Source organism: Staurois parvus, unplaced genomic scaffold (genome assembly GCF_062004578.1).
Source record: "Staurois parvus isolate SC_StPar_1 unplaced genomic scaffold, SC_StPar_1.0 ptg000980l, whole genome shotgun sequence".
NCBI lineage: Eukaryota > Metazoa > Chordata > Amphibia > Anura > Ranidae > Staurois > Staurois parvus.
Window position 1 is genome coordinate 1,214,946 of NW_028318776.1, and position 27,926 is coordinate 1,242,871.

General features: G+C 40.7%; 1 protein-coding gene across 3 annotated transcripts in view; it reads right to left on the minus strand.

Annotated features, from left to right (window-relative positions):
* Positions 1–27,926, minus strand: part of GUF1 (GTP binding elongation factor GUF1) — an 80,334-nt gene that overhangs the window by 41,575 nt on the left and 10,833 nt on the right. For 2 of the 3 annotated variants that reach the window (XM_089657292.1, XM_089657293.1), the window contains exons 3-8: positions 27,243–27,354; positions 20,455–20,603; positions 13,757–13,837; positions 12,312–12,389; positions 3,167–3,250; positions 1,112–1,176 (exon numbers count right to left, since the gene is read on the minus strand). In XM_089657292.1, the coding sequence (XP_089513418.1) occupies positions 1,112–1,176; positions 3,167–3,250; positions 12,312–12,389; positions 13,757–13,837; positions 20,455–20,603; positions 27,243–27,354 (569 nt within the window). The remainder of the gene's footprint in view (positions 1–1,111; positions 1,177–3,166; positions 3,251–12,311; positions 12,390–13,756; positions 13,838–20,454; positions 20,604–27,242; positions 27,355–27,926) is intronic. The other variant, XM_089657294.1, reaches the window with a different exon arrangement.

Below are 27,926 nucleotides of genomic sequence, written 5' to 3' on the forward strand. Positions count from 1 at the left end.
GAGGGGAGTCTGTAAACAGGCTGAAGCTGGATGGAAGGATCTCCACTGTTGCACAGTCTACCTAGGAAACACAGCCTGTCAGCAGCAAGGAGCCAGCCCAGCGTAAGGCCTGAAAGAAGCTTCAACCGTTAAGCTACATGAACAGGACAGTGTGAGTACTTCTATACCCCCCAGGCCATAGAAAAGAAAGGGAGGTCAGGTGCAATACCCAACTAGTTCTCCCTGGGACTACTTCATTTTCATGTCTTGGAATCCCTTGCTCAAAGACACTCTCAAGGTAGCCAGGTGGATGAGATTTTCATCTAGCATCTGTGGAGGTTCAATAAAGTGGACCAAATGCTCCTTACAAAGGCCATGTGCTGATTTTTGTCCATTTTGTCTAAGACGTTTGTCCTCCAAGTTGTGCAGTTCCATTGGGCATCCCATATACCACTAGACCCCATCCAAGTTGTTAACCCCTAATAAGAAAAAAAAGAAAAAAAAAACCAAACAAACAATCTCATGGACTGTTTACTGAGTTTTTTTATGAAAGTGGAAAATGTATGTTGCCTGACTGTGCAAAGCTTAAGGGGACCCAAAAACTCATTGGCCCTCAAAAGAGTAGTGCTACATGCTCTAAACTTTTTCATTCTCCAAGCATGTAAACATAGTGCCACAGTCATAATCTGCTCCATAAACTGTACTATACACATTCTTCCCATTTCTAAAAGTGCTGGCTAAGATGACTAATAAGGTTGTTACAAATGTTGCCTTTTTATGTAACTATGTATTTTTGTCAGTACAGATTCCTTTACAGGGATCCTGTTAGGGCAGGTGATACTAATTACAGCTGATGCCGCATTCCATAATTCTAGGCTTCTAGTGCCTGACTCCAGGAAGCAGTACTAGATCTGAGACATGGGAGATCTCTGCAGCATCACTCACAGGGACCTTCTTGTCCTGAAACTGCTTCCAGGAATTGAGCAATGACAGCTTCCAGTGCTTGATAGGAGCCTCTGCTGTCCCAGTAACAGCTGTATGACAAATTTAATTTAAATAATAAAAAAGAGAACAGGAAATAATTAGAGCTGAGCAGACAACACAGTGCATCCGTTCAGACATCTATACTCACGGTGGAAGTCTTTTAATAACTTCTTGAAGAACGTTCTCCACATTTGTTCCATACTTTGCAGAGATCTAAACATACCAGGAATAAAGGAGACATTTTCTTTCATGTCAAATAATGTCATGTATAGTCTGTCATGTTTTTATTCAACAAAAAATACAAAATAAAAGAAAATACATACTTTGCTTGTATTTAAAGGCGACTAGATATACCGTAGTATAACCATCTATCATAGCCGATTTTTGTACTTTCAGCCAAGTCTAGCTTGTGTGGAAGAGCTCCATAGATGATATGTATATAAAACAGATTGATAGGGCCCCTGATGGGCTTCACCAAAAGCTTAGTTCTGCCCTGAAATGAACATTCTCCCTTAATTCAGCTTCCCTAAGACTCACTAGAACGTAAAATGATTGTAAAGTTATAATTCTTTTTAAAATGGGATCCCCCGTTGGTGTTCTTTGCTCCTCCTCCCTTCTAAGTGCCCCCATAGGAAACTGCTTGCTATGGGAGCACTTGTGAGGGCTTGATTCCGAGTTGGGCTGTGTGCGTCTATTGACACACGTAGTGCACCTCGCCTCCAGCTTCCTCTCTCCAATGGATCCCGCTGCTACCTCCATGTCCTCCATGAGCTTTTAAAGTATGACTATAGGCAAACCTTTTTCTTGTAGTTTTGGATAGAGTGGAGATGGATTAGAACCCATCAGGTTTCTATTGCTGTCTGTGCCCTCATTAGGAAGATTCAACCTCTGTATTTGTATTTGCCCTGTTTACCATTCCCATTGATAATGGAACTAAAAGAAACACCAAATTTTGGGATTTCCCCAGAAAAGTAATAAAGTGGGAATTTTCCAATGGGAGCAGTAGTTCTGGTGACCTGGGGGTCCCCAAGGAATTAGCTTAATTTTTTCTTATTTCCTGTTTTGACTAGGGGACATGAAGTGAAGGTAAATCCCCCAATGGAACACAGATGGCAAAAAATAAAATGAAAGGGGTTAAAACTCTCCCTTACGCTATGCAAAATAAATAAAAAATTTTTACCCATAGTTCTACTTTAAGTCTTTACAACCACTTTAATGGCTGCAGGAAGGCGAAGCTCAAGAGTAAGAAACCATGGATTGCCAATTGCAACCTTCAGCCATCCCCCATGACTTCCTCCATTCCTCTGTGCAAACTTGTAATAGGGGTGCATAAGACCTGCATCTGCACAATACTATCTCCTTACTACAACTATCACTTTGAGGTCAAAAGAACTCTGACACATAACAAAATCTGCATGTAAGGAGACACGTAGGACTAGATCTGACCACAAGACATCAAAGTCCATTTTAAAAACTTGTTTGGAGCTCTTCCTCTTTACTCTTTTGGGATGTGTTCCTCAAACCATTCTTGAACCATTTTTGCAATGTGGCAGGGTGCATTATCTGCTGAAACAGGCCTCTGCCATGAGGGAATACTATTTCCATGAAGGTATTTACTTGGTCACCAACAATGTTTAGCTAGGTACGTGTCAAAGTAACATCCACATGAATGGCAGGACCCAAGGTTTCCCAGCAAAACATTGCCAAAAGCATCAAATTGCCTCTGCCGGCTTGCTTCCTTCTCATACTGCATCCTGGTGCCATCTCTTCCCCAGGTAAGTGATGCACACGCACCCAGCCATCCACATGATGTAAAAGAAAAAGTGATTAATCAGACCAGGCCACCTTCTTCCATTGCTCTGTGGTCCAGATCTGATGCTCATGTGCCCATTGTAGGCACTTTTGGCTGTGCACACAGGTCAGCATGGGCACCCTGATCGGTCTGTGGCTACATAGTCCCATACACAACAAACTGTGATGCTTTCAACACATCAACCTCATGGACAACATATTTTCTAGCTGCCTAATATACCCCACTGACTTTCAGATGCCATTGTAACAAGATAATTAATGTAATTAACTTAACCTGTCAGTGGTAATAAAGTGATAGCTGATCAGTGTATACCTGTACAGACACACACACGTTATGGTTTGAAGGTCATTCAATAAAAATGCAAATTACACTAATGAAGTACATACTCACCCTAATGCAATCACTGGCTGGAATGTCAAACATTTTTTCTATTTGTTTCTCCACTCTCTCTGGATTTGCATTTTTCAAGTCGATCTTAAAAACAGAGCAAAGTATTTTACAAATCTCTATAGTTGCAAACTGTAACTTACTGAAATGATGTATTCTACTATTAAGAGAGCAATCTCTAGCTAAATGAGCAAAGCCTCAATCCTATTTTCTATTCATCCCTGGATATAAGACAACACCGACCAAGACCTACTGTACTGTAGGTAAGCAATGAGGCAGGCCCTTGTTTCATCACTTTTTCAGAATTGCATTTTTTCATAAGTCTTTGGGTTAAAAAATGTCAGGAAAATAATATTTCAGTACAAGTAGTATGCAATGATTTTATGTATGCAGAACTGTGCATGCAGGTGGTAAGATGGTAAGACATTACAAGAGGAGAACATCATTAATGTCTAGGTCTGGTCCTGTTGTGGAAGTCCATCCTTGTTGAAATAAGAGTACGAATGGCTCACAAGGGGAGGGCGTGAGCATGGCGCTCCACAGCGGCATGTGTCAGGAGCTCCCATGCTGCTGAGTGAACAGCACAAATCCGACCCCACGCCTACTTGAGTTGCTGTCCAGAAGTCTGGTGCGGGAGAGTCTGGTGCAGATGGTGGACAGGAATGGGTGAGTTGCCGCAGGAGGCAGTAAATCCCCAAAGATGAATAATTGCTTACCTGTATGCTACAGCAGAGGCTGGGGGCACCAAGGACATAACACTAGTGTTTGGGGGTCCCAGAAGAAGTGGATGGGACACTGAACTCAGGACTTAAGCTGAAAAGGGAACCTGTATTTAGCAGTAAAACCTCCTGTTCACTTTGTGTATTATGAAGAGCAGATCCGTTAAGGGAGGGGAGTGAAAACCCCTCATGTGAATTTAAATACAAGTATGAAAAAAAAGTACATGCCCTTAAAGGAGAAAAGCCCAGAGGAACTAACCCAAGAAAAATACGGAGAGAAAAATTATACTGAACGTCAGGGGAGATTGAACGTCAGGGGAGATTGTCTTTCGAGGTATTGGACAGAAATCAGCTGAAAGAAATCTCAAAACCTGAAAGTTAAAGCGGGAAGAAAAATATGGAGATGCAAGAAGTAAGGTCACAAATGCCCACAAAAGCAGAAATCACAGATATGTTTATAAAATTAGAAAACTCCATAAAAAGTGAAATGACGGTTTTACACTGAGAAATGGGACTAAGTTCTATCACGGGTAGAGGAAACAGAAGGGAAACTGGAAAAACAAGCACAAGTAATTAATAAATTAGAAGAGAAAGTAGAGGCAATGAAAAAAAAAGAACAGAGACTGTTATCCTATAAATTAGAAGACCAGGAAAACTGAGACAGAAGGAATAACTTAAGGATCAGAGGTTTACCAGAAATAGCTCAAGGAGAAGATCTAAAGGATACTATGAAAAGATTGTTTAACCCAATAATGGGAAAGAAAGAGACAGAACATCTGAAAATAGAAAGAGTGCATAGGATAAGAAGATCCCAAAAAAATACATCAGACATTCCCAGGGATGTGATAGTAAGGTTCAGCCACTATGAAGATAGAGAAACCATCTGGAAAAAGCTATGAGGGATCCCAGTTATAATGTATGGAGACATAGCACAGGAGACACTTACTAGAAGAAGATCCTTGAGACCATTGCTAGATCAGATGAAGGGTAAAAATATTCATTATAATTGGGTTTCCCGGCATGCCTGACTGGGTGCAAGGATGCGAGATCGGCAAAGTTGACATTCCCAGAAGATCTAAATGATGTTAGATATTGAGGGGTGGTCTGTAGGAAGGAAAGATAAAAATGTATCAGATGAGGAGAACTGGCAAAGAGTTTCTAGAAAGAGGGTGGCCGGGGGAGATGAGAGAGAGGATTTTCCTTCTTTTTTTTTTTCTTTCTTTCTTTCTCTCCCCCGATCTCTCCCATGCCCCTGCCATCCCATCCCACACACCCGTCTGATAATGTCTCAGGAATAAATCTCTTTCCTTGAAAGATGGGCCAAAGGGGGCCTTTGGACTAAGGTAATTTGGCTTTAGACAGGACAGAGAATTATAACCAAAAAGACTGGGCAGGTGGAGGTAAAGTAAAGGATGGGGTAAAGGATGGAGTATCACGGCGGATAGTAGGGAGACCAAACATGCTGCCAACGTCAGACCAAATTATGAGGGATCAAAGTCTGAAGGGGTGTGCATGCTTAGAGTTTTCCCCAGAAGAAGGAATCAACTGGGACTGTGGGCCACAGTTGATTAAAGGTCCAAAAAAAAGTATTGGGGGAGGGAGGGGGGAGACGGAGGGAATGGGGTAGAAAAGAAGGGAAAAAAGGGTAGGCATTCTTGTTCTAAAAATGAGTCTACTTTTACCCCTATAAAGGATGTATAGAGGAAAGAAGCCAAACAGAATACGAAATCTCCTAGATTGTAAACTCGAAAGAGCAGGGCCCTCAAACCCCTCGTATACTGTTTTGTTACTGTATTGTCTCATGTACTGTCCCCCACTACTCTGTACAGCGCTGAGCAAACTTTCTGGCGCTATATAAATACTGTATAATAATAATACACATTCCAGAGGTACTATAGCAGTTTATATGGAGCAGAAGGGAAGAACCAGAAGGAATCCGAGAAAGAGAGGAGGAAGAAAAAGCAGATTTAGCTGAATGAAGCCGGCTCACCTAGATTGGATACAACTAGACTAGCAGCTTTAGATAACCCAATATTAATAGAAGATGTCAGTTTAGCATTAAAGAGTACAGAGTACAGCTGTAGGAAGGAGACCTGGACCTGATGGGTTTACCGTAAGATATTATAAGAAGTTCAAAGAACATATAGTCCCTAAACTGCGTTCATATATAGGAGAGGAGACAAAGATGAGGGAGGAATTGTTACAGGCAGATATCACAGTAATACCCAAGGAGGGGAAAGATTGGTCTCAGTGTCCCAGCTATAGATCCATATCTTTGTTGAATACTGATACAAAAGTCTATGCGAAGGTGCTAGCTACCAGGATGAAAGAGTTGATGTCTGACTGGATACACTTAGACCAAGTGGGAATTATTCTGGGCAGAGAGAGAACGGACAAAAGTTTAAGAACATTGCTTATCCTGCAAAAGAATGAAAGAGGAGAGGAACCAGGAATTATTCTGTCAGTTGATGCTGAAAAAGTTTTTGATAGAGTAGATTGGTGATTTATGTTCGATATGCTGAAAACATTAGGAATAGGATCTAGAATGATACAGTGGATAAAAGAGTTATATAGGTGCCCCTCAGCTGCAGTGAAGGTGAACAGTTCATTATCAACATTTTTTAGGATGTATAAATGGTACAAGACAGGGATGTCCCCTGTGTCCGTTGCTGTTTGTTATCTCCATGGAACAGCTATTAGTAACTGTTAGAAATAGTATAAATGTCAGGGGAATGTAGACAGGGGACACTGAACATAAAGTGGCAGCATATGCAGATGATATGCTGTTTTATATTTAAAACCCCAGATTAACACAATCAAACCTAATAAGAAAATTGAAAGAATATGGAGAGCTATCCAACTTGAACATTAATCCCTCGAAAAGTGAAATATTAAACAAACGTTTCAAAGGCTGAGAAACAAATTCTACAAAAAGAGTTCCCCTTTAAATGGAGAGAAAAATAATTAAAGTATTTGGGAATAAAAAGAACATCACATGTAAAAAATCTGTATCAGGCAAACTATATCCCACTAATAAATGAGATAATAGATGAACTGAGGAAAGCTTATGTGGGAAAGCTGTCTTGGATAGGTCGGATAAATATAATTAAGGTGATTATAGTACCAAAAGTGTTATATAAATAAATATGCTTCCAATACATCTTCTGGGGTCTTTCTTCAGGTTTCTCAAAAAAATGATACTTAGAGATGTGTGTACTAACAAAAAAAAACAAGAGTCAAGTATGAAGTTCTGTGCAGCAATAAAAAAAAAGGGAGGATTAAATATGCCAGAGTTTAGGAGATATTATAATCCAGTGCGATTATCATGAATTGTAGACTGGATATACAATATGAACGGGAGAAGTTGGGTAAGAATGGAAAGTGCACCATTAAAAAAGTTCATTTGGATACAACAGGAATGTCGCACTTGGGACGAAGACACAAGCACTTTGACACAGAATGTGTTTAGGATTTGGGATGAAATACATAAGCAGAATGATTAGAAATTTAATTCACTGTCAATTCTGCTGGCGGGAACTAGGTTTTTCTTGCCTGGGAATGACAATATTTCAGGGAAATGGACTATGGATAAAAATGCACGTTTAAAAGATATTGTGGATAGAGGAGTTTTATGTTCTGGATGAGTGGCGGTATTGACAAATAAAATATTTTGTTGCAAAGCTCCCACAACCACTAAGGAATGAGGATGAAATGTATCCATTAGAGCAACTGCTGAGTATAAATAAAATACAAAAACATATTACCTCAAGGAAATATAGAATATTTACTGAAATGAGGAACTAGCATCCCAAAAATTTTTTGAGAAGTGGGAAATAGAGCTTGGAACAAAATTGAATGCGCAACAAAAATAAATGGTTTAGTTTAACACATGAGGCGGTGAATATGAATATAGTTGAAATTAATTATAAGTGCCTAGTAAGATGGTATATTACACCCAATTTGATGCATAAATTAAGGCCAGAAGTTTCATCCCAGTGTTGGAGGGGATGCGGGAGTAAGGGCACAATTGCACAAATCTGGTGGGATTGTCCCAAAATACAGGAGTTCTGGAGGGAGATAACTCAATATATACTAACGCAATATATACTAACGCAATATATACTAACGCAATATATACAAGAGATCCAGAAGATTAGTATATCGCTAGACCAGTGAACTTGCTTATTTTATAAATCAGAGCTTTCAGTGAAGCAATATAAAAATACTATTTTGTTCCATCTTTTAAATGCAGCCAAAAGCCTTATCCCTAAATATTGGCAAACATCAGAATCCCCAAAAATAAAAGATTGGATGGATAGGGTGGAGTGTGTATGTATCTATCTATCTATCTATCTATCTATCTATATATATATATATATATATATATATATATAGATAAATATATATATATATAGAATATATAGATGAGGATAAAACAGGAAAATTTAAAAAGTTCTGGGAGGGATGGTATAATTTGACTGACAGGGTGGGGGCTGACCAGACATAAAGGGGAAGGGAGTTTCAGAGGATGGGAGAGGTTCTGGAGAAGTCCTGGAGGAAAGCATGGGAGGAGGTGACAAGGGAGCTAGAGAGCAAGGTGTCTTGGGGGGAGTGGAGTGGATGATTTGGATGATATCTGTAGATGAGGTTGGTGATGTAGATAGAGGCAGTGTTGTGGATGGATTTGTACATTGTGGTTAGTATTTTGCATTCTATACGATGGGGTAGGGGAAGCCAGTGATGAGATTTGCAGAGAGGGGCAGCAGTCACTGATCGGTTGGTAAGGTATAAAAGTCTAGCAGCAGCATTCATAATAGACTGAAGGGGGCATAGCCTGTGTAACGGTAGGCCAATGAGGAGGGAATTGTAGCAGTCAAGGCGGGATATAACCAATGCCTGGAGAAGTTGTTTTGTGGTGTCGTTAGTCAGGAAGGAATGCATTCTAGAAATTTTGCAGAGGTGGAGGTGGCAGGATTTAGCCAATGATTGGATGTGGGGTCTGAAGGAAAGGGCAGAGTCTAGGGTTACATCCAGCACCCTGACATGTGGGGAGGGACTAATCATTGTGCTGTTGATCTTAACGGTAAAGTCATGAGTGACAGATCGGAGAGGAGGAAATATTACAAGCTCCAAGCCTATTCTAAGTACCTTGTATAGGAAAGAGGTTTTTACTTACCTATGCTGACAGTGCTCCAGTTTGGTCACATGAACTATCCAGTGGCCAACTTCAGTGAAGAGGAAAGATTGCCAACAATGGCTGCAGAGCCTATGCGGTGACGTCATCCATAAGCTTGCTATGGGCATCCATTCTTGGCTGTCCCCGCTCTACACTGAAGCTGGCACTGGAAGCCAAACATGTGACAAGACCAGAGCACCCACAGCATAGGCAAGTATAGACATCTTTCCTTTACAAGGTAGGCATAAGCTTAGAATAAGGGTAGGAGCAGGTTTTAGTATATTTAGTGTTTGGCTGGACAAATAATAAAAAACAAAGGGAGCAAACACTTAGTGCATTATCTCCAGCACTTTATTGAAATATAAAATATACTGTATAAATTATACTCACAAAATCATTGTGAATGACAGCGTTGTATAACACTCAGGAACCAAAAGCAAGCCCATCAATAGAACTCCATCAGGTTCAATGGGATTTTACCACCAACTGACGCGTTTCAGGATACAAGCCCTCTACTTCAGAGCAGCAGCACCATGGTCAGCTTCACTGAGAGTTCTTAGCACTATGTTGTCAAGTTTTCACGTCTTAAAGTCAAGTTATTTGACTGGGCATCAATTTTAATGTACAGGTCACATACAATAGAAGGATAGCGGTGAGGAGGCTAGTGTACAGAGGTGAAGAATAGGAGAGGTGAAGGGTCAAAATACAGGTCACAATCAGAGACAGGATAGAGATAATATGTGTAGGAGAGGAGGAAGGGGTGGAAGTGTTAATAAAAAAATGATCCGTGTCATTGAAACAGAATGAATGGATCTGCAGCTGCTACTGCTGTTGACCCATTGTTTCTTTCCCTATTCAGAAATGACCATTCGCAGTGATCACATGGTACCCAGCATCGCAGATCAATTCAGCACAGTGTGTCTGTGTCTCAAGCTATTTAATGATGGCTCAGTACTCCGTTATTAGCAGCTAGAACAGCTGCCCAATGGATATTTATCCAGTTCTATATAAACTGTGCTGGGGTACAAAGAAAAAAAAAATAGGCCGCCATCTAATATGGGGGTGAAGGAAAAAAAAGTCAGGGGGCATAATGTTAATAGTGTGACAAAGATACATAGAACCACTATTTCCCATTCACTCAGAATGCTTCTGTACCACAGAGTCATAACCCAGAAGTAATGTCTAACAGGGAGTGCAGCGGCAGTGCAGGAGTGAACAGAGATCGCTAATTTGTATTCGGTTGTCATTAAATTAGAATGATTGAATAGAAACTATGCCCTCTTATATCAGGAATCTCAAGGATTCGTGGATGCACTCTCAGAGATTGGGGGGGGGGGGGCACAACTAAAATCTGGGGGGGCATAGCCCAAACCAGCACTCCCCTAGATCCAGGCCTACTTATTACCCCCATAACTAAGCTTACAAATAAAGTCTAGGGACTGACAGGTACCTACAGATACTGTACCAATGCCTTCAGAATCTTGCTGCAAGGTGCTTAGGGAGTTCCCAAACCTTGACTTTTGGAAATTCAGCACTGAGATATACCCCCAATACATCTCACAACACAATGTGGGGCCTTCAGATTTTGTGATGCAACGTGGAGGTTTGAATTAGGGAGTATACCTCAGAAGCAATATTTCTTAAATCAGTTACCTAGGTGGTGTTAGTTTTTAAGGGAGTTTTGGGCTTTATATAGCTCCCAAGGATTAAGGGAGTCCCCTCCAACTATCCTAGACCTGTTATTGTGCCAAATTGGCCTATGCTATTGTAACAAACCTGGCACAATTTGGCATATATTAAGATTGCCTACTCTCCGCCTCCTCTCTTGGGCCACTAATGAGTTAACTCCTGCATATGTACACAGAGGTTATATTGTTCCAGGAACCTGGCTCTTAGAGGCCAATTTATAAATGGAAAGCGGATATTTCAGGATTTCTAAATACCACAGCCTGCATTCTACAGCCCATTCATAAAGTTCAGGCTGCACTACTGAGTGTGCAGTAGTCCAAAGCATTCTCACATGACTGGTACTCTTCTATTTGTTTTTTAACAACCCTAGTTATTTTTATTGGCTCTGCTGGCTTCAGGCTATTGTTTTATAAATGAGTATTTTGGGTTTTTTTAATGGCCATACCACTGTTTCTTTCTGTATTCCCAAGTGTACCCTGCTCTAGGCATGTGCCACAGTCAGTGTATAATTGAGAAAAAAAAAAATAGAAGAAAGAATTTGTTTAGCAGAAAAGACATAGAAAGTCTTTCCTGCCATAAAATCCTATGACTGGGTGCAAATTCTTGCTCTGGAGTAACGCAGGCATTATGTGGGCATGACTGCAATGTGTTTTGTGTGCCATATATTCTTGTTGTCACCTCAACACGCTTTGCCAACAGACGTGCACTACAAACCATGATAGCACACTGTTGTGGTGTACCGCGGTACAAAAAAAAAAAAGAAAATGACGTGCACCTTTTTTGTTGTATTTAGTGCATTAAACAGTCCATTCAAATGAATAGGCTGCCTTAAAGTGATTATAAAGTCAATTTTTTTATTTAAAATAAAAAAAGATGTTATACTTACTTGCTCTGTGCAATGATATTGCACATAGCTCACGGTTACCTGCTCTTCTGAGGTCCTCCACTGGTGCTGTCTGCTACTCGACTTCTGCGTTGTGCCCCCATAACCAGCTGTATGCTATTGGGGCACATGTGCAGGTGCACTTCTAAGCTGAGCTGTGTGCGTCCATAGACACACACAGAGAGGCTTGGCCCTGCCCCCCTCTCCCTCCTCAGATTTGACGGATAGCAGCAGGAGCCAATGGCTTCTTCCACTCTCAATGTAGCCTGTGAGAGCAGAAAGAGGGGAGAGAAGTGCCACAGCCAGGCTCAATTCTAAATCATTAAAGGAAGTGGTTAGAACCACTTTAACACAACGCATGCCAATGCACATGCGTTAAGGCACTGCAACTGTGTGAGTCTTGACTTGCTAACAAATTAAAAATGTTCAGATTAATATCAGCCTTAGGGTCAGTAAGTTTAGATTTTTTATGGGACTTATTTTGACCATATCTGAATGAGAGAAAAACAAAAACTGCATTGTATGAACGCTACTCAGCCTAACGGCTTCATTTACAAGTCTGCCAGCAAACTGCGCTCTCCTCCTTCCAAACAGCAGAAATCTAGACAGTGTTTACTGTCTCATCCGCTCCCAGACTGAAGGGTCGGTTTGATGGCGGGTACGGCTTTGTAAGCTCCTTACCTTGTTTATGACAGGAATAATTGAAAGCTGTGCTTCAAAAGCCAGATAGAAGTTTGCCACAGTCTGTGCTTGAATCCCCTGAAGGTAGACAAAATAAGATACACCAATATTGAAACATCTAAATGCTTTTCTGCAATAAGCCTAGTAAACTGATAAATGATTTGCCTTCTGGTGCTGTACATCGCTGCAGCTTTGTAATAAATAAATAGAAGTTCTACATTTTATCCCATTGTCACCTTGAAATGTGTTTTTTTTCCATTTTATTAGTTGATCTAAATTCTGCAAAAGATGCAAAAGTGTTTTTCTTCAATTTCTCTTTACTATACAATAAAGCAGAATTTGTCAGGGAAGCCCCAGAGTGGGAACAGTTTCTCTGCATGGTAGATTAAAAGCGTTATGGCCTGTAAATGCGTGACTTGTATATGATCACCTGCTGAACGGTTTATTGTCAAAACCCTACAGAATTAGCTGGCAGACCCAGGATTTGTTGTCTCTGTGTGGTGAACTGCTCTGCTTTCATTACACACAGAATCATGACAGCCGTGGGTCTCAGAAATCTGGGCTAGGCTAGGCCAGAAGTAACTTCCCAAATTTGCATTCGGCATAATGCTAATTTATTAGTGGAACTAAACTCAAAAAGTTTTTCTGTGCTATAGGAAACATTTAGAAATGTTAATTGTTCCCCGTTGCAAACAATAGTGTATATCCTGGTATGTTAGGTAGGCACTCCCCCGGTGCTGTATATCTATAGTATAAAGCAATGTTAGTGCAGCGACCTCCTCCACTGAACTATTGTGTCCTGACAGGGGGACTACTCCCCCCGCCAGGACACACTGATCAGCGATGGCAGCCATTGGCTGATCAGATGCTGGTTTTCCAGCATGCTCATTTGACAGAAGCCAGTTGTGAGGCCAAAGGAGTACAAGGAGCTGTACACATGGGCCGAAAAGTCATTCAGTTCCTGCCAATTCGACAGTTTCAGATACTTTTTCACCCATGTGTACCCAAGCCTAAAGCTCTGCTGCCTCTGACTGCTAGTCTCAGGAGATTTGGAGTGAGATCAGGTGATGTTACTCCCGTTCTGTTCACTGTTATCCTTGCTGGAGGCTCTGACATGAGGAAGCAAACCTCTGCCTATACCAAGATGGCTGCCTCCACACAGAAAAACAGAGCAGAGCAAGGTATAGCAAATCAAAAATAGGTATTTTAACCAGTTCCCTTCGACCCTTTAGCAGATGTACTGCTACAGGGCGGCCACTCTGTGCAAAATGCCTTGTGTATATATACAAGATTTTTGCACCTCCTGGTTTAGGGGAGGGTGCTGCACCTTCACCCCTTGATACTACCACTACGGTTTCATTACTCCAGATAGTAATGGCTGCAATGGATGACGGTTGTAGAATTTATAACCAACCAGATGTGAAATGTGAATAAACAAGAAATACCTCATTTGCGTCAACCACAAGTAAGACACCTTGACAAGCAGACAAAGACCTAGAGACTTCATAGCTGAAATCAACATGGCCCTAAAAGTAAAAAGAAATGAAAGCATTTATCAATCTAGTTGAATAATTCATTGTAAACTACTTTTAAAGTGTAAGAGATGACAATAAGGCCATTAAATGCATATAAAGCACACAACATATTTACTCAGGGTTCACCATTTCAACATATTTACTCAGGGTTCATCATTTCAACATATTTACTCAGGGTTCACCATTTCAACATATTTGCTCAGGGTTCACCATTTCAACATATTTACTCAGGGTTCACCATTTCAACATATTTACTCAGGGTTCACCATTTCAACATATTTACTCAGGGTTCACTATTTCAACATATTTACTCAGGGTTCACTATTTCAACATATTTACTCAGGGTTCACTATGTCATACAGATATAGTGCATGCGTCCACCTTTCTCACTTTTATCAGCAATCTGGTGATCTGAGAACCCCTTTTTCCAATACAGGAAAGCTATACTCAAATACATCTACTGTTCTGTCCCCACATGAAGGCATAACTGATAATGGCTGTGTAACTTCCTACCTTCGTATCCAAGCAGTGGAGCAGACCGGACCGGCAGATGCTTAGGTTAGACGGATCCAAACGTATACACAGGAATGAAATCTGCGTGGGTTTATTTGGTCCAAATACAGCGACAAACAGTGATACAATACTGTAATGTAGTAGAGGTATTGATGCTGTCCTGTAATATCTTTCCTGAGGCTAACTGCTGGTCAAAAACTGATGCCTTCACAAGCCCAGGGTATTGAATGTCCTGTCATACAGCTATAAAGCACATAAAAATGGCTGCAGGAAGTGACCAGAACCAAGGCTTGCCTAAAACCACGCCCAGCAGAGAAAAAACTTACTAGCTATAACAGGGGCATGCAGCATGCAAATTCTGGCCAGCAGATGGCAGCAACAGATCAAGACATAGAAACAAACATGGTGAAATAAGAATTGGTGATACAATGCACAGTTAAATAACAAATATGAGGGGAACAGCACATCTACTATAGGATCCTTGCTGCTCTTAACATACAGAAAGTCAGATACATTAACCGCTTCCCTGCCACCCTATAGCAGAAATACTGCTACAGGGCGGCAAGGATGCGTGAAATCATGTATATATACATGATTTTGTATTTCCGGATAGGGGATCTATTGTAACTGGTGGAGGTCTAGTATTGTGTTTGGTGCTCTGTTGTTGCTGGGAAGGTCTTCTGTTGCTGAAAGGATATGTATTGCTGCTGAGGTGGGAGGGGGTTCAATTGTTGCTGGAAGAGATCTACCATTGAGGGAGGGGTCTATCGTTGCTGCATGCTGGGAGATCTGTTGTTACTGCTGGGGTAAATTGATGTTGGGGTGGTATTTTGTTGTGGAGGTCCATTGTTGCTGGGGGAGGGGGTTTCTATTGCTGTTGGCTGCAGGGGATAAGTTTTACCACTTTTCTTGTTATCATTAACAAATTCCATGCAAATTACTTAGCAACACAAAATTATACTTGGCTCTGTATTCTCTAAAAGGAGCAGCACTATTAAGGTGGGTAAGGGGTGGAGCCAAGGGACGGTGCTCGGAGATGGGTGGGGGGGGGGGGATGAGATAAGACGTGACTCACAAGGGGGGAGTTCCTGCGCCTATTCTCTGAGACACAAAAAAGCCCTGCTGGTAACACATGAGCAAAATGAGGTTACACAGCAGACTCATCCATTCCACATGTTTACAGCTCTCTGGAATCAGTCTTCCGCAAATTTTGTGGAACTCAGATTAAGCTAAATTTAATGGATGGTCTAACTATAATGCGTCTGCAGTTGGTAACACCTAAATACATAAAAGTGCAGCTTTTAAAGTGACAAGTAATCATAGGAAAACAGTGAACAATGTGTCAAAAAATAGTCCATCCAATATTAAAGGAAATGTCCCAGAGGCTGTGATGAAACAAAAGAAATCCAAGGACAGTTGCTGTGTCACCAACCACTACTACAGAAGGCTTACCAGAAAGGCATGACCACCGTTAAGAGTGGTCAATCGCGCTTTGTTAAACAACCCAGAAAGCCAGTCACTTGAATCCTCCTCCAGATCACCAAAAGAGCAGATAAAGATCTTCCAAACAATGGACGTTAATTAGGGTAGCTAAACCACTCAGGATAAGGTTTGGACTCATAGTGGCTCTGAAGACATTATCTGTGACGAAACGCGTAGGGCAGAGCCACGTACACACACTACCGCGCATGCGCAAACGGCGGTGGCCATTTTGGAAACTGGCAAGTTTGGATTTTTTTGCCAATCAATGCTTAATGATGTTTGCTTACATGTGAGTGCAATCGTACTTTAATTAAATGCTGTGATTATGGTTTTTCACTATGTGGAGCGCTCTTTCTTTGCATGTTTCCCACTACAAGTCCAAGCCTAATCCAGAGTGGTTTAGCTACCCTAATTAAGGTCCATTCTTTGGAAGATCTGTATCTGCTCTTTTGGTGATCTGGAGGAGGATTCAAGTGACCGCCTCTGCGACTTTTCCTTTAATTTTGGATGGACTATTTTTTGACACATTTTTCACTGTTTTCCTATGATTATTTGTCACTTTAAGAACTGCACTTTTATGTATTTGTTTATTGCCTAGTATCAGGGTTTTTGTGTTCAGCTGCTATATATTATACACTTTATTATTATTGATTATTTATTTTAGTGCAGGTTTATGTATATATATTTTTTTGAGTCTGTAACACCTGCTTATACCCCTGCAGGATCCCAATACCAAGATTTCTCATTTGCACTTAACAGCTCCACCTATACCTACTTTTAAACAAATACCACCTCTCCATGCACCAATCTTCTGTGCTATGGCTGCACACACACTGGCGAATTAGCTGTGGCCTGTTTGTGACATATAACTGCTAAGATGGCTGATTACATGCGAACAGCAATGGCAAAGGCCATAGGTTTGTACACAGTAGAAACCTAACAGCTGCCAATGACAGCTGTAGCTGCTCACACAGTGTTTGCAGGCAGCATTTAGAACAACTAATGAGAATCTACTGACTCTTGCTGTGGCCACCTTTCGCTGCTTTGGCCCATATATATATATATATATATATATATATATATATATATATATATATATATATATCTTATTCCCCAACAAAAACACTGCTACTAATACTGTTCAGCTCTACAGACAATTATTAGGTGTGAGGTCTGCTTAAGGCTAGCCATACACACATATATGTCTCATCATTCAGTCTCTAAACTTAGATGGAGGCACCTCCTCTGCCAGCTATTGTATGTAGATATCCATGACAGCCTTGACTGTCAGAATACCTGAAACGTGATTGCATCTGATAGAATGCAATCAATATTCACCCGATAGTTTTCCACATGACCCTATTTTTAAATCATTTGTTGAGCTTGGGTAATGCTGACAAGGTCAATCATGGCTTGAATTTCAGCCAATGCAGTAGGAATCAGCTAACATTTGAGCTAGATCGAATCCAATGTAATGCATGATGGAAACTCTTAATATATATGTTTATATTGGATTATAAGAAGTGGATGTAGACAGCTTTGTAAGCCTATGTACCCAGGGTCACTGTTTGCTGTTACAATAAAAACAGCCTAGGAAAAAAAAATTAAAAACTAAAGTCCTTGAAATAATATAAAGAAGTCCATGGAAAAACTAATGAGATGGGTAGGATTATTACTGGGAAATTCACATTAACAGTGTCTGCAATCACAGAAAAAAGACCTTAGGTAGATCCCACAGACCAAACATATAAACAAACAATAAACAGATAGAGAGCAGTTGACATGTTTCAGAGCTGGTATGGCCCTTTCTCAAACCCTTGGGCTAAAGAAAGGGGTGTACCCACCCTGAGATGTGTTGCTATGCACCCTCACCATGTCTGCTGCATGTGTCATCCCCCTCTTAGCCCTATGCTTGCATGATGTCCCACTGCGAGGAACAGTCTTCACCTACCAACTACTACTTACTATTCATCCATCACTTAGTGCTGATTTACACAAGCGCAGTGCAGATTGAAGCTCAGGTTTACAGCTAATTGACACAGCTTTTCAACAGTTCAGGTCAGGTTTAGGACAGGATCAGCTCAGGATTTTATCCTGTTCACACATCAGGTTTAGAAATGGTTCCCATAGGAGTCAATAGCCTGTAATTCACACCTTAACAGGACCGCACTGCTCAGAAATTGTACATGACTCTTTTTTTAAACTGCACTGAATCCACACTGAATCTGCTCCGGCAGTGTTAGGGACATATGTGAACAGGCACCATAGGAAGCAATGTTATTTCACATATCATGCGGATACGGTTCAAACAGCATCCAATCTGCATATATGTGAATGGGCACTTAAAGTGTTACCCACAACAGTAAAATCAGTCTGTCTATGCAGTAAAGCATGCTTGTTATACTCACTGTGGAACCTAATGGATTGGATCCTGTCTTCTCTGACCCCTAGCTTTTTCTACTGTCCCCAATCTATCTGATAGAAAAGAACCTTGGGGGGCAAGCTGCACATGCTCAGTTTAGTGTGTATTGCTAGAGAGTATTTTTTTCCTTGGGAGAGTGCATGTAATCAGCACTTTCCAGACAAAGGGTCATGGGTCTTGCCGCCTCATTGGGTAATCAGGGAGAAATTAAAACTCTTCCTACAGGCTTTGACCAGTGCTCTGCTGGCCACTGATAGAAGGCACAAGACTGCTCTAACTGCTGATGAGAAAAGGGATTTAGCAATTTATTAGTGTAGGGTATTAGAAAAAAGGTAGCGCTCTAATCAAATAATCAATAATCAAAAAAAACCATCATCACAACATAAAAAGAAAACATATATTAATTCAAACAAGAAGAAAAAAGTGAAAAAAAAAGTGTATCAAAATCCAAAAATATGATCTTCATTGCAAATAAAATATCATAAATGTATTTAAACAAATGAATTATCCAATAATAGTGTCCTTAAATATAAAACAATATACGTGAAAAAAACTTTTTGCATCAAATTCCAATGTGCAATTTTAAAAAGAAAAAAAAAAAAAAAAAGTGTCTGAAACTTCAGTGCTCCAAACTGTTAATTCTTGAAATAAACACAAAACACCGTGAAAAATCCACCACCATATGAATTAAATAAACTCACCAGAGCAACATGCTGGTCAAATTATAAACCAGCACACATGCTTTTGCTCTGGGAGCAACGATCTGCAGATTGATAGCCAGCAATTGGGAGATGATTCAATGAACAGCTGACACCGAAGCAGGCTTTTTGAATTTGTGCTGCATAGGCTGTTCAAGCTAGTGTCAGCTTTGACACTACGGAATGTGAGTGTAATTTTTGGAATGTTTTTATGAATAAATTTGTTGTACAATTTTACACTATCAGTTCCCTCTCTCTTCCTTTATGAGTGTGTTTGATGTCAAGAAGATATTTATGTTCATTGATTTACCAGTTTGGAGCACTGAAACTTTAAGACAAAAAAAAATTATTTTTTTTATTAAATTGCACATTGGAATTTGATTGATGCAAAAAGTTTTTTTCACGTATATTTTTTATATTTAAGGACACTATTATTGGACATTTTTTTATGTTTGATATTGATTTTTTAGAGTATATATTTTTCTCATTATGATACTGGATAATTCATTTGTTTAAATAAGTTTATGATATTTTATTTGCAATGAAGATCATATTTTTGGATTTGATTCAATTTTTTCTTCTTTTATCAAATAATATATATTTTCTTTTTATGTTCTGATGATGGTTTTTTTAGATTATCGATTTGGTTAGAGTGCTACCTTTTTTCAATCTTTGTCACATTTAGCAGTTTATATTATTATTATACAGTATTTATAAAGCGCCAATAGTTCGCTCAGCGCTGTACATTACAAAGGGGGACAGAACATGTGACAGAACAGTACCAATACAATGCAAAACATGAGGGAATTGAGGGCGCTGCTCTTTCGAGCTTACAATCTTACTAAAATAATTGCATTTCCATGTTCTATATACTGTGGGAGACTACATATAGTAAATGCAGGGTTCTGGGTTTAGTAACACTTTAAGGGTGGAGGAAGATAAAGGCTGATTGACATGCTGTTTATATCTTGCATTATGCGAGTGCAATACTGGCTGCTGTTTTTTTAATTGATTCAGCTTCTTTCAGCAAATACACGTAGACAAATCTGAAATTGTATTCTGGTTAGTAAATCTACTCCTGCTTGTGAGCTTTCACTTGAGCTGTGCCACCATGATTACATGATGTAGTATAAGGGGGCAGGAACAGACACAGTCTATTGGACCTATTCAGTTAAAAGGTGTTGAGGAGGAATAGGAACATTGGGACAAATATTAAAATTTGAGAATATGTTTTGAGCAGTAGCAACATCACATATAGCAGGTATTTTGTCACAGAAAACATTTCTACATTTTCTGTAATTACACTGGTGTTATGTAATGTTACCATCCGAATAATGACATTTTACTTCACCGTATTTAGCAATGCAGTCAGGTACAAAGACCTTCTAAAAAAAGCAAGGGTTGGTCTCCAAGTTTTAGAGGAGTTTAATGGAAAATAGTAATTACATGAAATGGCGTCAAACATTTTGCAGAGATAGAAGAGAACAACTCACAGGTGTGTCGATTAAATTTAAGAGGTATTTTTTTCCTTCATAAGTGTAAAAAAGCGATGCAGTCTGAGCCTTCACTGTAATGCCTCTTTCTCTTTCCACCTGAAGCTTATCAAGTACTTGCTTATTGGAGGAGGCTTTAGGGATACACCCTGGCATGAAGAAAAAGAACTTTTGCTTAATATGGTTAATGCAGATCAAAAGAATAATTACAGTGGCAATTCCTTAAAGCATAACTAAACCCAAGAAAAAAAAATATTATACACTCAACGACCACTTTATTATGTACACCTGATCAATTGCTTGGTAACACAAATTTCTAATCAGCCAATCACATGGCAGCAACTCAATGCATTTAGGTATGTAGACGTGGTGAAGATGACTTGCTGAAGTAATAAAGTAACTAATAAAGTGGCCAGTGAGTGTATATTGCAGCTTACTAGTCCTTCGATGATGTGGCTGCATTACTTTTCACTTATCAAGGTAGGGACATTATTATTGTTGTTAGGCAGAGTTTATAAAGCACCAACAGTTTATGCAGCACTTAAGAAAATACAGGAAGACTGTAATTTGATACAAGGGGATTAGAACACTGCTTGTGGGAGCTTACAATCTAAAAGGAAGGGTCAAGTGGTACAAATGGTAATAATTGAAGGATGAGCTGATTGAGAAGGTAGGCGTACAGTTTATTGGTGAAAATAAGATTTTACCTAAAGAGGCGAATTTTCAGGGATTGCCTAAAGGCAGAGTAGGATATAGCCAGAGAGATTGGTGAGGGGAGATCCAGAGGATGTGAGAGGCTCTGAAGAAGTCCTGGGAACATGCATGGGAGGAGATAATGAGGCAGCTTTTGGGAGAAGGGGAGTGATATTTTGAGATTGGTAATGTAACTTGGGGCAGAGTTGTGGCTAACTTTGTATGGTGTTAGAATTTTTAATTTTACATACTGGGCTAGTGGAAACCAGTGGTGGTGTGGTAGGGGCAGTGGCCACTGACAGTTACAGATAATACCAGTTGATCCAGCCAGGAATGCAGTGTCCTTGTCACTTCCTGTTAGCAGAAACATAATACAGATGTACTTTGGTTTATGAATGCCTCTGTTTACGCAATTTTTGGTTTATGAATGAAAATCCATTGAAAATAAGAGATGAAAAAACATGATTAAAGTGCAGCCTGGGTGCCAACCATGGTTCTCTCCATAGATATAGTGGAAGAGCGAGCATAGCCAAAGTAAAAATAAAGGAAACAAAGAAACCAAAGAAAGAAAGCTATAGCAGCCACCACATCTAAGGTTTTGCAAGCTGCAATGTATTAAATGTGTGTCTTTGGTTTTAGCTGCACTAAGGGCTCATTCACACTTGGCTGTTTTACCAACGCTTGCCAAACGCCCATATAGCGTTTGGCAAGCGTTGGTCCGGCGTTTGCAGAGCGTTTTTTAACGCTCAGCAAACCCCGCATGCACGGTTTAGCGGAGGTTGCTAGCCGTTTACCGAGCGTTAATAACGCCCCACAAGCGCCTATAATGCAGTTTGGGTGGTGTTACTGCTCCGCAAACGCCCCGCAACCGCGTCGCAACCGCACCGCAAACGCCGGTCGGGCGTTTGCGGAGCGGCACCATAGACGAGAATAGGAGGCTTCAACGCCTCCTGACTCGACCAGAGGCGTCCGTTTTGCTGCGACGCGACGCAAACGCTCCCATTGCTGTAATGTGCATAATTGGCAGAGGCGTTTGGGAAGCGGTAAAAACGCTTCCCAAACGCCTCCCTGCCGCCTGCACACAACGCTAGTGTGAACGTAGCCTAAGTGTGAGATTTGTTTTATGGCTGATGACACTCAGCAGAGCTTCTTGGTATCTGTAAGCATTACCGCATGTATGAGTTCATACATGAGCGCATGTTGGGTCATATGTTCACAATAGTGTCAGCCGTTAGGTAGCACCAATTTGAAACCATAAACACAAGTGTCCCCAACTGTAGGCCTCAAGGCCATTTCAGAGAGAGCAATACCTTCTTTAGCTGCCCTCTCCCTGTAGACAGGTGACTATGGCTTGGCAATGTACCCCTGAGTAGAGACACCGCAAGATTTATACTGTGGTAATAGCAGATATAGCTGCAAGGAATTGTTACATTGCAGGTAGGAAATACTTGCAGCCCAGAAACACTGAGCTCCAAATTATAACTTGAATGACTATAAACCTTGGTTCACACTATGAATTGCATGTGAATCGCACAGGAACTGCACCACATTCCTGTGCATTTCACATGCGATTCAGTGCAGTGCGATTTGAGCCCAGTTATTTTGAATGGACTCAAATTGAACTGCATCACACCAAAGACATGCATGCACCTTTTTGGAGCAGCACAGCAACCGGATCGCATGGTTATTTTGTACCACGCAATCTGGTGTGATCCAGTGCAGGCAAACGCACTGCATTTGTGACCTGCATTTGGGGTGTTGTGAACTTTGTATTGACAGCTGCAGCAGATCACAAGGGCGGCTCAATTGGAATGTGGAGCAGGAAACACGCAGAAATCATGGTATTTTGATAGCAAACTGCATTAAAAGTTGAAACCAGTTGTGTAACTATTACATACTATTATAGCCTTTAGAATCTGCATTACGATCTACTGAGAAGTGAAAGTATTAGGCTGTGTTATATTTAAAGGACAGCTTCCCTTTTAGAGAATTTGTTGTTTAAATGTTTCCCCTCGTCCCCTTCTAGTTTAGCTAAAATATCAAAATAATTCCCCCCGTCCCTGCTCCTGAGTTTATCACTTTGTGGCCCCGCCATACAGCCTTTGCAGAAAAGACCCATCCTCATCTATTCATTTTTATGACTGGAGCCATTCTCCTTTGGATAACTGAAGGCTGCTACTAGTGAAGACCAGCCATAGGAATGAATGAGGCAAAAGAAGCACATGAACAGTAGAAGCTGGATGCAGCCAGGACTTTTTACTGTAAAGGTTGTGCAGTGCACGGGCAGGACATGCACAGTAAAGAATTCAGGAGTGCTGCTGAAGCCAAGCATTTCAGTATAGAGGCAGCACTAAGGCCCCTCTCACACGGGCATTTCGTATGTCCATTTTTCATCTGTCCGTTTACGAATGACACCCATGTATTTTTATGGACTAGCGAATGTAAATGGATGATCATCTGTTTACATTCCTTAATTTCTGCATCCGTTAACACCCATTTTTTAAACGGAAGAAACCCCTATTTTTCTTCCATTAAAAAAATGGAACGGATGAGAAACTGATGTAAACGGACAAAAACCGGATGTAAACTGACCCATTTTTTCTTGGAAAAACATGATTTAACTGATGAAAAAAAAAAACAGAACGTCCATGTGAAAGGGGCCTAAGGGGTAAGAAAATTCAAGGACTACTTCACTAAGGCCTCTTTCACATGAGCGTTCCATATCTCCATTTTTCATCTGTCCGTTTACGGATGAAAAACGTACACCCATGTATTTCTATGGACTAGCAGATGTAAACAGATGATCTTCCGGATGAAAAATGGATGTTCGGACATCGTTGATTTTACAAGGGGTGTTATTTAGGAAAAGATATCCCTTTATGTGGATGACACACTGTTATATTTGGGCGATACTTCCACATCCTTAGATGCTGTTATGTCCCTTATTGAACGCTTTGGTGGATTTTCCGGCTTTAAAATTAATTGGCATAAATCAGTGCTGATGACCGTGGATCCTGTAGAACTGCCCCTCCCAGCCTGTGCACAACACATCTAAGTAGTGTCTACATTTAAGTATTTGTGGTAGTTTCTCCTGATCCTAAGAAATATATTTCTCTTAACCTTTCACCTCCACTCCATCAGCAGAAATTGAAGTGTAACAGTTAGTAGAAACTCCCTTTGTCGGTGGTGGGTTGGGTCAATTTAATTAAACGTATTTGGGCCCGCAACTTCTTTATATTTTTCATAATTCTCCCATATGGATTCCTAAGAAATGGTTTAAATCACATAGAGACCCAGTTTAGGAGGCTTATTTGGGAAAAAAACAAGTGGCTAGAATAAAATTGTCCACGTTGCAACATGGCAAGGAGTCGAGGGGATTGGTGGTTCCTGAGCCCAGACTTTATTTTCTGGTGGCCCAATTGCAGCAACTGGTTGGCTGGGACTTGCCGGATAATACTGATCCCATTATTAGTTTGATTTCCCTTCCTGATCCCACCATTTTGTCTCTTTCTTATCTTGACATGGCTCTACCGGTCCTTACATCCACGGTTCCAACTGCGGACTTCTTGAGGTGCGTTTGGAGTACAGTAAAAGCGTCCTTTCATATTACCGGTTTTCTTTCCTGTACTCCCTTGTGGAATAATCCGCAATATGTAGAACTGGCTAAACTGGAGGTTTTTCATGACTGGAGGGATCGAGGCCTGAAATTTGTATCTCAGCTGTATTCGGGGGCAATCCTAAAGTCCTTTTCTCAACTGCAAATGAAATTTACATTTACACAAAAGCATTCCCCAGCCTGTGCCCTCTCCCCTGACTTCACCATCAAGATCAATAACACAATCATCAGTCCCTCCCCTCATGCAGGGTACTAGGTGTAATCCTAGACTCCCATCTGTCCTTTCAGTCCCAAATCCATTCACTGTCCAAATCTTGTAGACTTCACCTCCGCAACATCTCCAAGATACACCTGTTCCTAACCTCGGAAAATACTAAGCAACTTATTCACTCCCTTGTTATATCTCACCTTGACTATTGTAACTCCCTCCTCATTGGCCTACCGAATCGCAGGCTATCCCCTCTTCAGTCTATCATGAATGCTGCTGCCAGACTCATCCACCCTACTAACCGTTCTGTATCTGCCACCCCTCTCTGCCAATCCCTCCACTGGCTTCCCATTGCCCAACGGATTAATTCAAAACATTAGCAATAACATATAAAGCCATTTATAACTCTGCCCCAAATTACATCACTGATCTTGTCTCTAAACATCACCCAAACCGTACTCTCCGCTCCTCGCAAGACCTCCTGCTCTCTAGCTCCCTTGTCTCCTCCTCCCATGCTCATCTCCAGGATTTCTCCAGAGCTTCCCCCATCCTCTGCAACTCTCTACTCCAATTTATCAGACCTATTCTGCTCACTTTTAGGCGATCACTGAAAACATATCTCTTCAGGGAAGCCTTTCCTGCCCTCAGCTAATAATGGAATCTTCTACTCTTCCAACCAGTCCATCCCCCACAGTTACTACCTTTTGTACCACTAGCCCCTCCCTCCTAGACTGTAAGCTCCAAGGAGCAGGGCCCTCCTATCCCTCTTGTATTGAACTGGATTGTTGCTGTACTGTCTCCCGTTATATTGTAAAGCGCTGAGCAAACTGTTGGCGCTATATAATTCCTGTAGAATAATAATTTTTATCGTTATCTTCAGCTACGCTATGCGATACAGGCTCAGTCTTCACTCTCTAATCTCACATTGACAGACTCAGGTTTTCTTGAGGATGTCACTCAGGCAACCCATAAGAAGGGCATGATTTCTCAGGTATACTCCCAGCTATTGTCCACAGTACAGGATCAAGCTAGTCTCCGGAGCAGGGCACAGTGGTCCCAGGATATTGGAGAGTTTGCTGGAGAAGTCTGAGATGCTGCCAGGGAATCTGTCTTTCTCCCTCTCATAAATTGTCTCAATTGTTTATTCTCCATGGAGCGTAAAGTACCCCTGTGCAACTATATCGGTGGGGCAGGCGTGATTCACCTGATTGTCCGAGGTGTAGGGTCCAACAGGTTGATTTCATTCATATGCTCTGGCGTTGCCCCAAGTTACATAGATATTGGAGTGAGGTTCTCCAATTTATTTCTCTAGTATTGCAATATGCTGTTCCCCAGGATCCCTTGCATTGTCTGTTGGGGGCATTGGACCAAGAACTGTTCCAACCAGGAGGATATATTATGGTATCTAGACTTTTATATGTGGCTAGGAAGTTGATAGCAAGGTATTGGTTATCGTCGACTCCTCTGACAAGTAAGTAATGGATAGATTGTTAATTCTTTACTCCCAGGGGAGAAACTCATGTACCAACATCGCAATGCTTATGGTAAGTTCCAGCAGGTATGGCAGGGTTGGCTGGATACACCTGGGCTCGCCCCTTCTCAATTGATAGTGGACCGACTTTTGCAGGTGTGATATTTTAGATCAGGTGCATGGCTCCACTTCTCCCCCTGGGGGACTTCATGTGCATCTCCCATTCTTTTTGATGAGATGTCTTGGGTGAAGCAGAGGTTGTTGTTCATGTGTGTTTTTTTTTTTTATTGTTTGATGGCATGTTTTGGGCTTTGTTCCTTTCCCCCCCATTTCTGTTTACATCTGGCCGGGAAGGAAAAAAAGATGTAAAAAGGAAAAAGCAAGATATTGCCAAGAAAGTTTTGGATCTCTGTGGTTTCTGTTTTGTTTGATTACCATTTCTGTTATTCTGTTTACTACGGGATCTGCGTATCCACGTTGTTTTATTTATGTGTAATACTGCTGTTGCAGTAATGTCATTGTGGATTCTGTAAGTACTGTTCCATTTTCTCTATTATCTTGACAATAAAAGTTGTTTGGAAAAAAAAAAAAAAAAAAAAAAAAAAGAACAGACCTGCTAGAAACCAGACAAAGTAATGATGTGACCATAGGCTACAACATTTTATATGCAGTACAACTGGATTGTAACCTAACATCAGCCAATTTGTGGTCAGCTTCAGTTCAATGTGATAATTCCTCACATTTACAACTCTCTTTGAGCTTAAAGAAAAACAAATATATATATATAAGAAATGTCATACCAGTTATTTCCAGCAGTCTGTCAGCAAGTGTACTTTTACCGTGGTCCACATGGGCTATTATACTAAAATTTCTAATGTATTCAGTGCTATATTCGGACATATCAATTCTTTCCTGAAAGAAATTGCACAGAAATAGAACAGATTGTATATGGTGATGCAACAGAAATAATAACTGTAAATTATATAGATTAAGACAGCATCCAAAAGATGGGCTTTTAGCTGAAGAATGCAAGCTAACCAACCTTGACCATGAAGAATGTATGCATCATGGACGATCAGTTAAAGTTAAAATATTACTAAACCCACAAACAGTAAAATCAATCTGTATATGCAGTAAAGCATGCTAGTTATACTCACTGTGGTACCTAAGGGGTTAATCCTCTGCATTGTGTAAAAAGGGTGTCTGATCCTGTCTGCACTGATCCTCCCCTTCTTCCACAGCCCCCAATCCATCTGCTGACTAAATAGAGCCTTGGGGGCAAGCTGCACATGCTCAGTTTGGTGTGTATTGCTAATGAGTTTTTTTTCTTTTCTTGGGAGAGTGCATGTGATCAGTACAGGATGAATCAACACTGTCCAGACAGAGGGATAGGGGTCTTACAACCTAATAGGACAATCAGGGGAGAATGAAAACTCCTCCTAAAAGCTTTAACCACTGCTCTGCTGGACACTGATAGAAGTCAC